The 15,701-nt window shown below is 40.0% G+C and overlaps 1 protein-coding gene across 1 annotated transcript in view; it reads left to right on the plus strand.

Annotated features, from left to right (window-relative positions):
• FAT4 (FAT atypical cadherin 4) overlaps positions 1-15,701 on the plus strand; it is a gene marked incomplete at its 5' end in the record, with an annotated part of 147,638 nt that overhangs the window by 59,937 nt on the left and 72,000 nt on the right. The window contains one exon of the mRNA XM_080638907.1: positions 13,754-13,885. Coding sequence (XP_080495033.1) covers positions 13,754-13,885 — 132 coding nt within the window. The remainder of the gene's footprint in view (positions 1-13,753; positions 13,886-15,701) is intronic.

A 15,701-nucleotide genomic window follows, 5' to 3' on the forward strand; every position in this document is an offset into this window, starting at 1 on the left:
GCATCTGCCATAAACTGCAGTATACCAGTCAAGTCACCTTATTTCTCTGTCCCTTATTTTTTTTCCCCAGAAGACAAATACAGTAATCATTTCACTACTACAGAGATGTCTTTAAATCATGTTTCAGAAGTCTGCTGGAAGTTTGTAGTAGGCAGCTATTGATGAATAAAGAATGCAACATTATTAACTCCTTACAAATACTAAAATAGTGCTTTTCAAACTCTATGTTTCTAGATAGGTATTTATGTTTTCAATTATACACTGTTTCTAAACAGAGCATCCACACCTCTGCTTCCTATGCAATTACTTGTAGTAATAGTGTGCTGTAAAGGACACTATGATGTCTTTGAGGTATAACGCTTTCCCAGTTTGCCCTATCACCAACTGCTCATTATGAAATCACATTGTTAATTAAGTTGTCACCATTAAACCTATGAGCTAGCAGAGACTTCTGAGTTGTTGGCATGGAAGGAACAAATGAGACTGAGATCTGGGTATTTTATATGGTGGTTGGGAAAACAGCCTTAAAAAGTGTGTGGGGGAGAGGGGGGTATGGACATGCAGCATTACATCCTCGATCGCTCCATGATGTCCAGGTTCGTTGCTGTGATTTTCTTACTAAGAGTCAATTTATTGCTTTTTTTAGTTTAATATATTAATTTTTGCTTACCCTCTGTTACTATTTTCCTTCCCTTTAATATAATATAATTTCACTGTAAACCATTCCAATTTTGTCCTCAAAATATTTTATTTTTTTTTTTGATTGTTTGTAAAGCTATTGAAATGCTGCAATTGTCAACATACAATGAGTGATCATCCTCTAATCTGTTCCACATGGATAGTGGGCCAGTTTGTACATCCAGTACACATAAATTCTTGATTCAGTTAAAATCAGCAAGACTGATGCTGTTGCAGTTTAACCTACAAGAGCACTTAGAAAAAACATGCATTTCTTAAAAATCATATGCTGCAGCATAAACACCCTATTGAAGACATGATGTACATAATCACCTATGAGGAACAGAGAAAAAAACTAAGGATAAATGCAAAGAAATTGAGCTTAGGTTCAATCTTCCAAAGAAAGAATTGTATTTTTTGTCATGTCTTTAAGGGTGCCTAACTGTGCAGAATTTCTGACTCTGTTATGGTTACATTTGAATTCTGATTATTTTTTTCCCTATGCTCCTTAGAAGGAAACTGGTGATTCTCAGCACTACTAAAATTCTTCCCATACGTTTTTAAAAATCCAGAGGCTTGTAGTAATGACCAGTGGTGGTGAACTTTCAAAGGATCAAAGATAATATCATGATCAGGATAAAAGCTGAAAAACCCAAGCGCTATAATGCTAGGGATAGCTGAGTCACTTTAGTCAGGACATCAGAAGGGACCTAAGCAAGAAAAGTCTCTGGTTTCACTTGTGCTGGAAATACCATGAGAACTGTTCTTTTGTGGTGTTTCTGCTTCCTGCCACACTGAAATTAAGATATGCAGAAATGCCCGTGTATTTCTTTCTTCTTTTTTCTTTTCCTTGAAAGTTTACTAAGATTGTAAAAACTCAGAGTTAGTTTTGACTTGATTGAAGGGAGGCTTTGGTTTGGTCGTCTTTTATCTGGAGTAGTCCAACTGGCCTTCCAAACAGCTGTGCTTGTATTATAATTGTCAACTGCTGGTGATATTTCTGACTGAGTAATCAGGGCTTGCTTAGGACTACCTGCAATAAGACCACATTCCTCTAATGTTTTTTGGGAGCAGGTGGCTGTGAAGTGTCTCCAGGTCAGTCATGGGGTGTTCCATAGGAGGGCTGCAGGACAGCATGTACCCTCAGGCGTTAACCTCTGTCTTCTCCTCCCAGACACCCTAGAAGTGTGCTACACTAAAGCTAGAAAAAGAATAAAAGCATACCAGGCAACCCTTTGAGGAAGGAATTAACCACAGAAGCCAATAAATAAATTCACTCCACTCATGTGTTTTTATATATATATCTATATATACAGGTCTACAGGCTCTCTTTGCTCTTCCGCTAAGGTGTCATCTTTAAACATGTTGAAGTCAAAGAAAGATTTGCTGTGGTGCAAAACCATTAGTACTGGGGGAGAGAACTGTTATATAGCACTTGGATATTGATAGAGGATTTGGACTATTTTAAAGTTCTCATTGTTGACTGTAGTGGCCAGAGAGTGTAACTTATGAAGTCAAATCTCTGAATTTATGGTCAAATAAAACACTTCATATCCTTTATTAAGGCAGATGACTGTAAGAATCCCACATCAGCACACTGTTTGAGCTATTCCAGTGATTTCTGTGAATACCTCTTTTCTTTTGCTTCATTTTTCTTCAGTGCACAAGGTCGTATATATTTCTAAAGTGATGAAACTGTAAGTTTGAACGGTAACTTTTAATTAGTCTTTAATGCTTGATTTTCTAAATTTTCTGTATCAAATCCAAAGTCCAATGGCTTGGTAAGAAAAATCTAAAGAAAAGCGTGGGGAAAGCCTTGATGGTCAGCTGAGTCTGCTGAGTACAGACACAATGAGAAGGTCTGTCTGTGGCCACATGAAAAAGACTTTTTGGCCACAAGTGGCTTGTGGCCACAGGGAGGGAAGCCCATTCCCAGTGCTGCAGGAGCAGATGTGAAGCTGCTGCAGAAGAATAAGATGGGGTCATTTCCCTGAAATTCGTAGGAGGATGCAAAAACATTTGGAGTTTCTAGCGCTGCAGTTCCCTGATAGCAGCCTCTAATGCTGGGGGGGAAAAGGTATTAGGCATTTCTAGAAAATTGCAGTGTTCTAAATGTGAAACTAGAAAGTAACTTTGGCCTCATATGGTTTATTTGCTAAAATCTATTAGACTTATAGAGGGTTTCTTCTCAGAAAGGTGTGCCACTATAAAGCCCTCATACCGCTGCAAAAAATCAGTTGATCTTCAGTCCTACATCTTTAATTCCCTTCCACTCACAGAAAAATCCCTATGGTTTCTTAAGTGACTATAGCAATGCTGCTTCTACCATGGCTCTGGGTAAGGAGCTTTTCTTCTGCTGTTTGGGCAGCCTTCAGTCAGGGGAATTGGATTTTTCCAATTGTCCTGATCATATAATCATAGGATATTTTGGATTGGAAGGGTCCTTAAAGATTATCCAGTTCCCTTCCCCCTGACATGGGCAGGGACATCTTTCACTAGACCAGGTTGCTCAAAGCCCCATCCAACATGCTTTGAAACCAACCTTGAAGCTAGCCTCCTTCCATACAACTGCCCGTCAGGCCCATACTACCCATGTTATGATTGACTGCGTCTTAAATGTCACGCCTGTAAGTTTAACTGATTTATTTAATTTGTATGTGTGACATTCCCATCTTGAAACTGCTAATGCTTACTTTTTCTTTTTTTCTTCCTTTTTTTTTTTTTTTTTTTTGTCTGGCATGGACAGGAATGTTCTTACTGATTCAATCAATTTCTTATTACATGGCAGTAGACCTCATTTAATTAAGTGCAAAGTTATAAACTAAATGGTTCCCAAATGTATGACATTTCTTAGTATTTAGCAAAGAAAAAAAAAAAAAAGCCAAACCAAAAAAGAAAAACCTCATGGGCAAGTGTTTGTCAAGTGTTTGCATCGGTTTAGCAGGTGTTTGGAATGGGTTTTGTAGCTAGAGGTACTGCTAGATACAGAAGAATTAATGTCTTTATGAGGAAATTACCCATTTCATCTGAGGAGGTGACACAGGACTGTATGTGTGCACATGGAAGGAATTCTTTACTATGAGAGTGGTGAGGCCCTGGCACAGGTTGCCCAGAGAAGCTGTTACTGCCCCATTCCTGGCAGTGTTCAAGGCCAGGCTGGACAGGGCTTGGAGAAACCTGGTCTAATAGAATGTATCCCTGCTCGTGGCAGGGGGCTGGAACTGGATGAGCTTTAAAGTCTCTTCCAACCCAAACCATTCCATGGTTCTGTGTCCCAACATTCGTGGGTAGGCAGGGAAAGAATGGCTGGAGGAGTTTTTCTGGTCTGTGCAAGGCCAAGCAGCGCTGCTGACTCAGCACGTGAGAAACAGATGGATGGAGCTGTTCTGCAATCACTGCCCTCCTTGCCATGGATAGTGCCCTATCAGCAGCAGAGCATGAGGCTATTGTACCTCTCATCTTCTGCTGCAGTAAACGGGTCGTGCTGGTTACCCATAGTGGTTGTTTTTGTAAACTATGTGAATATTGGCTGAGCTACACATGTTACTCATTTACCAGTACTGGCAAACTCACCTGTATTTCATTATGGTTTTGGTGGTGCAGGAGGGAAAAAACATGACTGCTTGTAGCATTTCTTATCATTTGCATTCCTTGTACCATTTTGATGTTTATATCTTATTTATTATGAAGCTGTATTACCTTGTATTTCCATGTGTATGCTTTTGTGTTTTGATGTGTGTTTTAAAATCAGCGTGCTGTTGCTTTCTTAAATTAGCCAAGGTTTGAGTAGTGCTTTCCTTAACCCAGTCTTAATTCCATCTGTTACATGTGAGACCTTGCCTATCTTTAGAGAGCAGTAAATAAGGTAGCACTTAAACAATAACTTTAAAATATTGATTTCAGGAAGAGCAGGAATGGCAAAATGGCTTGTTTTGCCTCCAGAAAAACCCTTTTTTGTGTTCTGGGTTTTCAAACAACATAGTTGGCCCCCAAAGCCCTGCTCAGTTGCTATTGCACCCCATCTTCGTGAACCAGTGCAGGCATTTGGAGACTGGGATAGGAGGTACCAATGTTCTGTCCTGACTTTTGTGGCCTTCTGTTGGTTAGCAGATGTAGTTGCTTTTTCTGTAGGAATGCTGTTATTGTGGCTGCATGCATGTAACATGCCCAAGCAATAAATAATTGGTAATTGAAACAGCCTGAATTGTTTGCTTTACTTGCATTTGAATATCTGACCCTTCATTTTCCTATGCTGTGGGGTGCATAACACCATATCATAACAAAGTCTGGAGTGACTCAACATAGGGTATCTGAACATGTGAATGGTTTGGCTGAAGTGGAGGCAGTCAGACTGGGAAGCGCAGAGAGCATCTTTGCTTCTGACTTGGGACCAGGGAGCCACTAAGCATCAGGGACAAGTGCCTGGCTCCAGTGCTTATTTCATTAATGGCTGTGTCAGGTTACCACTTGTGTTCCCTTCTGTGATATATGGTATGCCTGAGAGGAGCGAGTGCTGCGAATAAGTTTCTGAAGTTAATTTCTCTATGCTGCTCTGGTGTTTATTCATCTGTTTCTGTGAGTATGCAGAGGCACACAATTTGTCAGCCACACGTGTCTACTGACAGGCTAATAATGCTGTTTCCCACGTTGCTGGGTTTTAATAAATATTCTACCCAGGTACTGATGGACCCCTAGCACAAATGGATAAATCATACTGTATGTTTGCTAAAAGCAGTATTTGCAGTTCTCTCACTAGAGCAAGCCATTTCTTTTCAGTGGCAGTATCATCTGGACTTTCCTGAAAAGTTAGATGTAACCACAGTAGGTACTGCGTTTCCAGACAATGCCTTATTGTCTGCACAGGCTGGATGCAGAGACCTTGCATACCTACTTAGAATCAAGATTAAATTACCAGCCTTTTTGGCATTTTTATGTAGAATGTTCTTTATTATGGTCTTCTCATAGCTAAAGCATGAGTCATTTGCAAGCCATAATAGATTTTGGCTATGATGCATGATGAAGTGTTCTGGATGCAGTGAAACATTTAATCAAGACTCGAGGCAGTGCAACTCCCAATGGTCACCTTTAAAATAAAAAGGGGAGTGGGCAAGGGCAGGAGGGAGAGAAAAAAGAAGTAAATTATGGCACCTTTTCTTTGCAGCACTGAGATGAATATTTGTTTGAGACAACACAAGAAAGTGACATCTTTTTAAATTATAAGAGCAGATTATGCTTGATTTAGCCTAGATATAAGGAAGAAATTCTTCACTATGAGGATGAGGCCCTGGCATGGGTTGCCCAGAGAAGCTGTGACTGCCCCATCCCTGGCAGTGTTCAAGGCCAGGCTGGAAGGGGCTTGGAGCAACCTGGTCTAGTGGAAGGTGTCCCTGACCGTGGATTTTAACTCCAGGAAAGTTACTTGGGGTTAAAATACTGGAATTACAGCCCACAGATTAAAATTGCTGGAAAATTCCAGAATTACATATAAATCTTATTAGTCATATTTCCATGCATATGGAGACCTAATGGAGAAAATGAAACATGTCGACAAAATGCATTGATCCCTAAGTTTCCAACGAATTTCAAGGTTGGTTATCAGTAGTAGTTCCTGATTTTGTGAGAGAGAAAAAGAAATATCACCATAATCCTTCTTCTAAATGGGCTCAAACTGTTGTCTTTTGCTGGGTCAATATTTGGTCTGCATTGGGGGGATTGGAGTGGGCAGTCATGTAGCACTGCACAGCTTTCACATCCTCTTTTTTCTTAAATTACTCTTGAGCTCAGGTATCAAAATTAAGTCTTGTGACCTGATCTCCTTCTGTAGGGAGATCCTAAATGTCTAAGGGTATGGCTGACACATCTGTTTATTGCCTGTGTGCTTGTCCCTGTCACCTAAAATTAGGGACTTTGACTGTAATGTACTAGAAGGAGTTTGGATTACTTCACTGATTTTTGTTCAAAGGTGTTACCCCGAAGCTCAAAGATCAAGTGACTGCTGCTGCCTCTGGACATTCAAAGTGGGATTCTTAACAACTTTGTATTTCTATTTAACAGGTTTGCTGGCCTGCAGCACAATAGACTAATGTGATTTGTATTGTACTATTGTACTGGGATTGTTTACCTCCTGAAAATGGGATATTCAGATGGCTCATTCAACCTCTCTAAGCAAAAAGAGAGCAAAAGCTATTGCTTTGTCCCATGGCATTTCTTTGTAAATGGGCTTTCCATCTTGTTGTTGAAATTGTAAATATGCATGTTCTGTTGTTCAGGTTTTTCACCTTCCTGAGCTCTGCTATTATTGATTATTCAACTAATTCTAAAATTTAAGTATTTATTTTTCACCCCCATGCTTACTGTTTCCCAGTATTTTATTAGAGCAAGGTGGGAAACTGGTTCAGGATAGCCTGTGGGTTTTTAGCATTATTAGAAACTATTTTAGACATATTCTAGAAATATCAAGATATATATATATATTAAGTATTTTTCTTTTCTTTCTGGATATGCACTTTTGCTTGCTCGCACTCTTGATACTTAATCTTTTTGTTCCCTTGCCTTCAAAGTTTGCAGGACCAGTGCATGCGTGATTCTTCGAAGCACTTAGTATAACCATAACTTCACTGATGCAAGTAGCTGATACGATTACTCACATTGATAAAGAAGGAATCTACACATACATGTGTGTTTGCTAGCATTAGCAAAGCATTGTTTGCTGGATGAACAAAAAGGCCAAAGTGGCAGAGGCAGGAGAAAAATTACAAGTGTTGGCCAGGTTCTTCAGTTACCTACATGGATGTGATAAATTAATAGTTGAAGTTTTGTCTTTTATCAACATGACTGATATTATTTAGAATGTTTATCAAGGGATGGGGAATAGAATCCTTTCACTTTGATTATGTTAAAATTGATAGCACACTACTGCAGTCTCCAGCAAAAAATAAGCTCCTTAAATTTGTTGGGGTTTTTTTGTTTGTTTGTTTGTTTGTTTGTTTTTTTTATTTTAATATGAAGGATTATATGATGACTTAAGCATAAACAGAAGTCTTCAGGGCAGCATGTGCCAATGCTGCCTTTAAACTATTAGATGGTATCTCGAGAGAGGCAGTGAACATCACGGCAGTGAGCAAAGGGAAGAAGAATGACTCAACAACGTATAAGTTAAAAGAAAAATTGTTGCCTTTCCACTCTGATCTTTTAATCAAATAGCTGTAGTGTTTGAAGAAGTATTGAACACATGAGATATCTGGGAGTTCCTTTCTTAGGTCATGTTCTATCTATAGATCTGTGATCGAGCATGTAATGCAGATAGGTTGGCTACAAGCAAGAATTTCTGCGTGCGTTTTGGGGCTCCTGGTGAAACTTGCTGCTGCCACGTGAGCTCATTCAGGGTTTCTGTGGCATCTTTTTTTCCTCTTATTTTCATTTGGTAGATGTAAGAATTTGAGAAAAGTATTCTGTCTATAAAGCTTCCTCACCTTGAAATAAAAGAAAAATAAATGTTAATAGGTGTAATAAACTGGAGGGATAGGTTCTGGCCAAATGAGCCCATTGGCTTATAGAAGGCGTTATGATTAGATAGACTTTGGCATGTTGCCTTCCAGTACAATGTTTTATTTTACATACCTTTGTAGCTCATAAACCCATTAAGATTGGTCACTAAAATAATTCCTTGTTCCAGAATAAAACTCTCATATTAAACTTTTTATGTTTATGGAATTTGTCTAGCCTGTTCAGTAATAATTGTCTGCCGTACTAGTATTTTTGAAGTGGATTGGTTCTTTTCTAAGAAATGAAACTATCTTTTAGCAACTGCTTCTTAATTCAACAAATTATTTTGCCTAAGAATGGATTACTCAAATGCAAACTAATTTTGGCTAACCAGAAAAAAAAAATAATTTTTTTTCTTGATTTCCATCAGAATTGAATTTTTCCTGCTTCCTAAACCCTGCCCTGAGTAAATGTTTTCAGAACCGTGTGCAAAGTATGAAGCTATTGAAGACTTTACACTGCAGCATCACTCTTTGTAAAGAGTCTCTTTCACATAGAGTCTTCATAAATGCCATCAGTTACTTCAAAGAGGTCATTTTCTACTTTCTTCAAAGTAAAGAGAAGATTTTGAAACAACAGTGAGTTCCCAGTGGCTTCTTGTGTTCAGGTTCATACTTAAATAGATACTGTATGCTTTATGAAGTGAGATCCTGGTATGGTTCCTGAAATTTGTCAAGACCTGAGGTTTAGCTGAATGGAGAAAAGAACTTGTATTTTTCTTACATCTACATTTAAAGTAAATTAAGTCAAAACTGTTTGTGTGTGCTGTCCTGTCTCAATCTGTTCTGAATTTGTTTATGAAGAAAAAAACACAAGAGGCTAATTTGAGCAGCAAATAAGAATCTTAACAAGATCGAGGTAATTAATACTTCCTCAGCAGGCTGAGCAATCGAATTCTCTCAAACGAGGATAGGTTGACCATCTGTAACACTGGCAGGGGCATGATGGTTTTGTGAGAACAAGAAATTGGATTCAGACATGGGGAAATCTGTAGTATTGTTTGACTCGCTACTTTTGCTAATCGCTGTGGTTTGTAGTATGTCTGAATTTTTGCATTTTAGTTTAATATAGGTTGAAACAAACATAAACACACAAAAAACCCCTCATGTAACGATAGTTTGCATAGAAGTTGATCTGGAAAATGATTGTGTTTACTTTACAAGGCATAGTAAATAAGCAACATGTATTTTTCTGCAGAACTTTAATTTTCAGTCTTTTTTTTAGATGCGTTAAATGTGAGGGAAAAGCATTATATTAGAAATGTACAAAAGTAGAGTGATTTTGTGACGATTTGCGCACACATGCACATGGATAGAACAAAGCTTTCTGTTTTTTTTGGGTTTTTTTGTTTATTTTTTAATTCCCCTTGAACAAATAAAGCAAGGCAATATTTTGAATTTATTCATCAGTTTTCTGTCACAGTCTTAACAGATTTAGAAGTGTCTGTGGCTATGTATATTCCTATGGCTTCTGCAGAAATTCAAGGCTCTTCGAGGGAGCAAAGCCCTCATCAGTGCCTGGACCACCAGAGAGTCACACTGACTGATGGGTTTGAGGTCATGCAAGAATACTGCCTGGGTTGGATAGGTTTGGAGAAGGGGGTGGTGGTTATCACTTTCCATGTAGTCTGGGCGTGTTGCTTCCTAGAGTCGTACAGATGTTGTCACCTAATGGTTCCTTCGTGTTCTAGGGACCAAGGTTTGGACAAATCCCTTAAGGACACTGTTTTAATTCCTGTGGCATATTTCAGGTTTACAGGTCTTTGGTTTCCTAGATATTTGTTCTTGTATACTTGCTGTTGTCACTGCTGGGTGTTTTGCCATTGGTGCAAGCTGAGAGTACACCACATGTTCTATAGACACTTCTGAGCTCAATGTCTGTGGTACAGCCAGCCATTAGTACTGCCATGACCACCTTGTCTTGCCTTCATTAGGCCTAAGGCAGAACTACACATAATTATTAATTGGTAGCATGTGGTACTAATCAAACCATGTGTTTCAAGAATACGCATGACACACGTTGTTATCTTTATGCAAATATAATGTTGGATTAGAAAGGTAGAGGCAGTGAACTGGGGAGAGATTTAGCTTAGATGTTTGATTAAAGGTCTGTGTATTCACACACACACACACACACACCCAAGTAAAGATGTGATAAGACATGTTGAAATCTTCCAGTGTCCCTTGGCAATGAAAGACTTTGGTTGTTGTGTGAACTTCTGCTTGGGGTTGGAACTTCTGAAGTAATTTCAAAATGAAATTAATTTCTGAGCTCCTGAATAGAAGACTGGACATTCAATTTACACTTGAAGTTCTTCAGGATATATATTTTCTTAAATGAGGCCTCTGGCATGAAACTTAATGGACTCTTGTTTTAGGGAAAACATGATTTTTTTCTCAAGTCCTTCTCAGAGACGTATTACTTGAGTGAAATTTCTGCAAACAGGCACATCTCAGAATCTTATTTCTTAGGTTTGCAATAGTCTATAAGCTGAAGTAATAAGAGAAGTTAAAAGATAACTTTACATAGGGAAGCCAGTTAGACATAGCCAGCAATGAATTATGAAGGAACATGCATTATCTAAGCCCTGTGGACAAATAGTAAATCAGAGTGTGAATGCTTGCTAAAAATATTGTGGTCTCTTTCTAAAAAATTCTCTCCCGTATTTGAGAATTTCTTATTTTTCCACCATTTAAAGCACATCTTCAGTATAAAATACAGTGGCTTTTTTCACTTGTGAGCTGACTTTTCAGGATAAAATTACTTCTTCTATTATTCTTTATTCTTCTTTCTTTTTTCTTTTTTCAATTTTTTTTTAATTTATTTTTTTCCCCCAGTTCTCTGGAATCTGACTTTATAATTAATTTATTTTGTCCCACAGCCATTAGCCATCTGTATTCTTGGGTTCTGAGTACTTTACATTGTGTAAGCTGTAAGCAATGCACAGCTCCTAACCTGAACCCCCCAAAAGTTGTCATCTATTTTTCATATGATTTTTAAAAAGAGCAATCTCTTATCCTGAAAATGGGCTCTGGTGGTGAAATGTCACCTGCATCTGAAACATTAGCTGTGCATGACACATATGGTATGAATAAATAAATTGCAGAGCTGTGCAGCAGCTTTACCTTGACACCGTATCTGGGGAAATGCTATACTTAGAGCAGAAGAGCACACATAATTTGCTGTGCCAGCTCATGGGGCAGGGCCTGCTTGGCAAAACCCTTCCTCTGTCATTTCTACTGTGTCCTTTCCATTTCTGTGGTTGTCAGCCAGATGCATCAGTCCCCATGAAAACTCTTTTTTTTTTTTCCCTTTGAGAGTTTGCATCTGGTTAGTTAGTTGTCAAATCATTGCTTGTGATGGTCCAGTCAGCACTTCTTTGGCTTCTGTTGTCGGGGATTTGAATTTAACAATAAAACCTTCTGGGTTAATCTGTCTCAAGCTATGAAGTGTTTTTGTGTGTCATTTGTGAACAGTTGAAGGAATTAGAGATAGTGTAAATATATAATAGTCTTCTGTAAAAGACCATGTAAAGCTTATAGGACCAGCATTTTGTCTTGTCTGCACTTCCAGCAGATATATGTGTAATATTAATGTAATATTTCCTCTGTTTTTAAAGACACTTCCGTTCTCTTTAGTGTTGTGGGGGAGTTCTGGCAGGCTGACTGTAACAGTAACCTACTGTGGGCATAAATACTGATCACAAACCGAAAAAAGTGAAAATAAACAAGCTAGCTTACTCGAGGTGACTGAGGATGGCTTAGATCCCTGGGTATAAGGTCTCTCCCTGTGTGGTGTACACACTGACCAGTGTAGCCATAAGGTGTTCATGACAGTCCACATCTCTCCACCCTCTGAAGAACCCCTGTTGGAGGAAAAGTGTTTATCAGGGAAACAACCAAGCTCCTTGCAGCCTTCTCTGCATTAGAAACATCCTCTGAGGCAGAAAAGATGGGTGTGCCATGATCAAATATACTCTCAGAGTATTTATGGATCTACAGCAATTTATATTTTAAGGGTGTTTAATGAAAGAGAATAGCATGTATACCAAATCTGTTCCATCACAAAGTCTAGCACTGTTAGGCTTTCCAAACCAGTTGGTTTTGGGAGGAGGACAAAAAGATGGAGCACCCCTCAGGATGTGGTCTCAGGAAGCCCAAGGAGGACCAATGGCCCTGGGGTGCAGCCAGTGAGAGCTTGGGGAAAGATACAGCAAATGAGTCTGGGTGACTCAGTTGCTCTGCAGGGACAGTCAAGCCTTCATCACCAAACTGCTAATCTTAGGGATCGTCCTGTTGATCAAGTCAGAATGGCTTGCCGATTGGTGATCTGTATGAAAACAGCATGAAAAAAGAAAATATTATGGCAGGTGACTAGAAAGAATAGAAATTACAGATTTCAGATCACCAAAAATGTCTGTGTTGATTATATCCAGAGCAGTCTAACCCGCATATTTTCAGCTAAGTGCAGGGAGATCTGTTGTGGATAATGGCATGGTAGATACTGTACTATGCATAACATTTTGCCTGTCAATCTAGGTATCTTCGTTAAGTCATCCATACCTTTCCCTACCTTCCTGTGCAACAGCTTTAACTACCTTTCTGTCTTCCTTGAAGAGCAATAAAGACAGACTTCCTTCAGCACCTCAGTTTTCTCATTAGGTCTTCAGATTTTGGTGGCCATTTAATACTTTAAGTCCAAAACAAGCCTTCTTTTTGCATGATGAATGTAAGCCAGCTGTGTCCTCTCTTTCTTTCTTTCTTTTTTGCAATGTTATGTGCCATACCCAGCAACAAAGCAAAACAGAGCTTTTTGAATTAACATCAGCAGGGCAGCAATCTTGCTTATGAAAAACTAGGGATAAAGAACACAAAACAACTTTCCAGTAACTATCACTACTGTTTGGAAAAGCATACAGATATTGTGCGTGAAAAGAACTTCAGTTGAAGTGTTCATGGGTAAGGAGGTGCTAGTGGGTGCTTCTAAAGTAATGTTTATGTTTGCATTTAGAGCAAGAAAGAAAAAGTGGTTATTTTTTTTTAAGCCTAAAGAGCAAGGGTGTTTTTTGCTCCCTCAGAACGGAGGGTTGCCAATATATAAACATTTCAGGGAGAATTTTACACCACCTCATCTTTATGTCAGGCAGCATTTTATGGTTGAATGATCTCCTGCCCCAGGACTTGGCAGCTATACTCCAGGGGCCGACTTTGAGGATTAGAGTGACAGTCTATCAGTGGATCTTTTCCAATATAAACTAGACTAGGACAATTTAAAATCAGTTGCTATCATCAAGTCAAATTAACTTTATTTATGTTAGAGGCTTTCCTATGAGTATTTTATAACAACATGGAATTTTAATATCCGAAGGGAATTTTTCTATTGTTGGTGTGATTTGGGAATCTTCTAATTCATGTGATTAAGAACAATTTACCTGGTTTCTTTCAAAATTATGTGATTTGTAACATTCAGGTCCAATCAATGTCTAATTCACAGTGTTCACACAACTTTTTCCTATTCCTGCTTTTTACAGGTGGAAATAACACTTCAGGATATCAATGACAACCCACCAGTATTCCCCACAGATATGCTTGATCTCACTGTAGAAGAGAATATAGGAGATGGATCGAAAATATTGCAGCTAACAGCCATGGATGCTGATGAGGTGGGAGTGTGGCTTCATATTTGAGTATCTGTACTAAAAATGCTCTTCTGAAAATACATGGTTTTACCTGTTCCCTTGTTGCCTTTGTGAGAGCTTGGCCTTGGGAGTCATTGTGGTCATGTTTTGGACTGCGGTTGGCCTATTCACAAAACTGTGTTCAGTATCACAGAGTCACGCAGAGGCAAACACACGTGAGCAAGTGAGATAAATACTCTGTTACTTGAAGGCTAGTCGCTGGTTTGCATATCATGAGTTAATGTTTTCCTAACATCCCTTAATGAGCGGTTCCACTAATGGCAAAAAATCATACAGTCATAGAATGGTTTAGGTTGGAAGGGACTTTGAAGTTCATCCAGTTCCAATCTCCTGCCAGAGACAGGGGCACCTTCTTCTAGACTAGGTTGCTCCAAGCCCCATCCAACCTGGCCTTGAGCACAGCCAGGGATGGGGCAGCCACAGCTTCTCTGGGCACCCTTGTAGTAAAGAATTTCTTCCTAACGTCTAATCTGAATCTACCCCCTATCATAGAATCATAGAATAGTTAGGGTTGGAATGGACCTTGAGATCATCTAGTTCCAACCCCCCTGCCATGGGCAGGGACACCCCACACTAAACCATGTCACCCAAGGCCTCATCCAACCTGGCCTTGAACACCGCCAAGGATGGAGCATTCACAACCTCCCTGGGAAACCCATTCCAGTGCCTCACCACCCTCTCAGTAAAGAACTTCTTCCTTATATCCAATCTAAACTTCCCCTGTTTAAGTTTGAACCTGTTACCCCTTGTCCTGTCACTACAGTCCCTGATGAATAGTCCATCCCCAGCATCCTTGTAGGCCCCCTTCAGATACTGGAAGGCTGCTATGAGGTCGCCACGCAGCCTTCTCTTCTCCAGGCTGAACAGCCCCAACTTTCTCAGCCTGTCTTCATACGAGAGGTGCTCCAGTCCCCTGATCATCCTGGTGGCCCTCCTCTGGACTTGTTCCAACAGTTCCATGTCCTTTTTATGTTGAGGACACCAGCACTGCACACAATACTCCAAGTGAGGTCTCAGGAGAGCAGAGTAGAGGGGCAGGATCACCTCCTTTGACCTGCTGGTCGCGCTCCTTTTGATGCAGCCCAGGATACGGTTGGCTTTCTGGGCTGCGAGTGCACACTGAAGCTGGCTCATGTTCATTTTCTCATCAGCCAACACCCCCAAGTCCTTCTCTGCAGGGCTGCTCTGAATCTCTTCTCTGCCCAACCTGTAGCTGTGCCTGGGATTGCTCTGACCCAGGTGTAGGACCTTGCACTTGGCATGGTTAAACTTCATAAGGTTGGCATCAGCCCACCTCACAAGCGTGTCAAGGTCCCTCTGGATGGCATCCCTTCCCTCCAGTGTATCAACCGAACCACACAGCTTGGTGTCATCAGCAAACTTGCTGAGGGCGCACTCAATCCCACTGTCCATGTCACCGACAAAGATGTTGAACAAGACCGGTCCCAACACCGATCCCTGAGGGACACCACTCGTTACTGATCTCCAGCTGGACATTGAGCCATTGACCACAACTCTTTGCGTGCGGCCATCCAGCCAGTTCTTTATCCACTGAGTGGTCCACCCATCAAATTGATTTCTCTCCAATTTAGAGACAAGGATGTCGTGTGGGACAGTGTCAAAGGCTTTGCACAAGTCCAGGTAGATGACAGGTGCTCTGCCCCTGTCCATCAATTTCGTAGCCCCATCATAGAAGGCCACCAAATTGGTCAGGCAAGATTTCCACTTAGTGAAGCCATGCTGGCTGTCACCAACCACCTCCTTGTTTTTCATGTGCCTT

This window comes from Psittacula echo, assembly GCF_963264785.1.
Source record: "Psittacula echo genome assembly, chromosome: 1".
NCBI classification, from domain to species: domain Eukaryota; kingdom Metazoa; phylum Chordata; class Aves; order Psittaciformes; family Psittacidae; genus Psittacula; species Psittacula echo.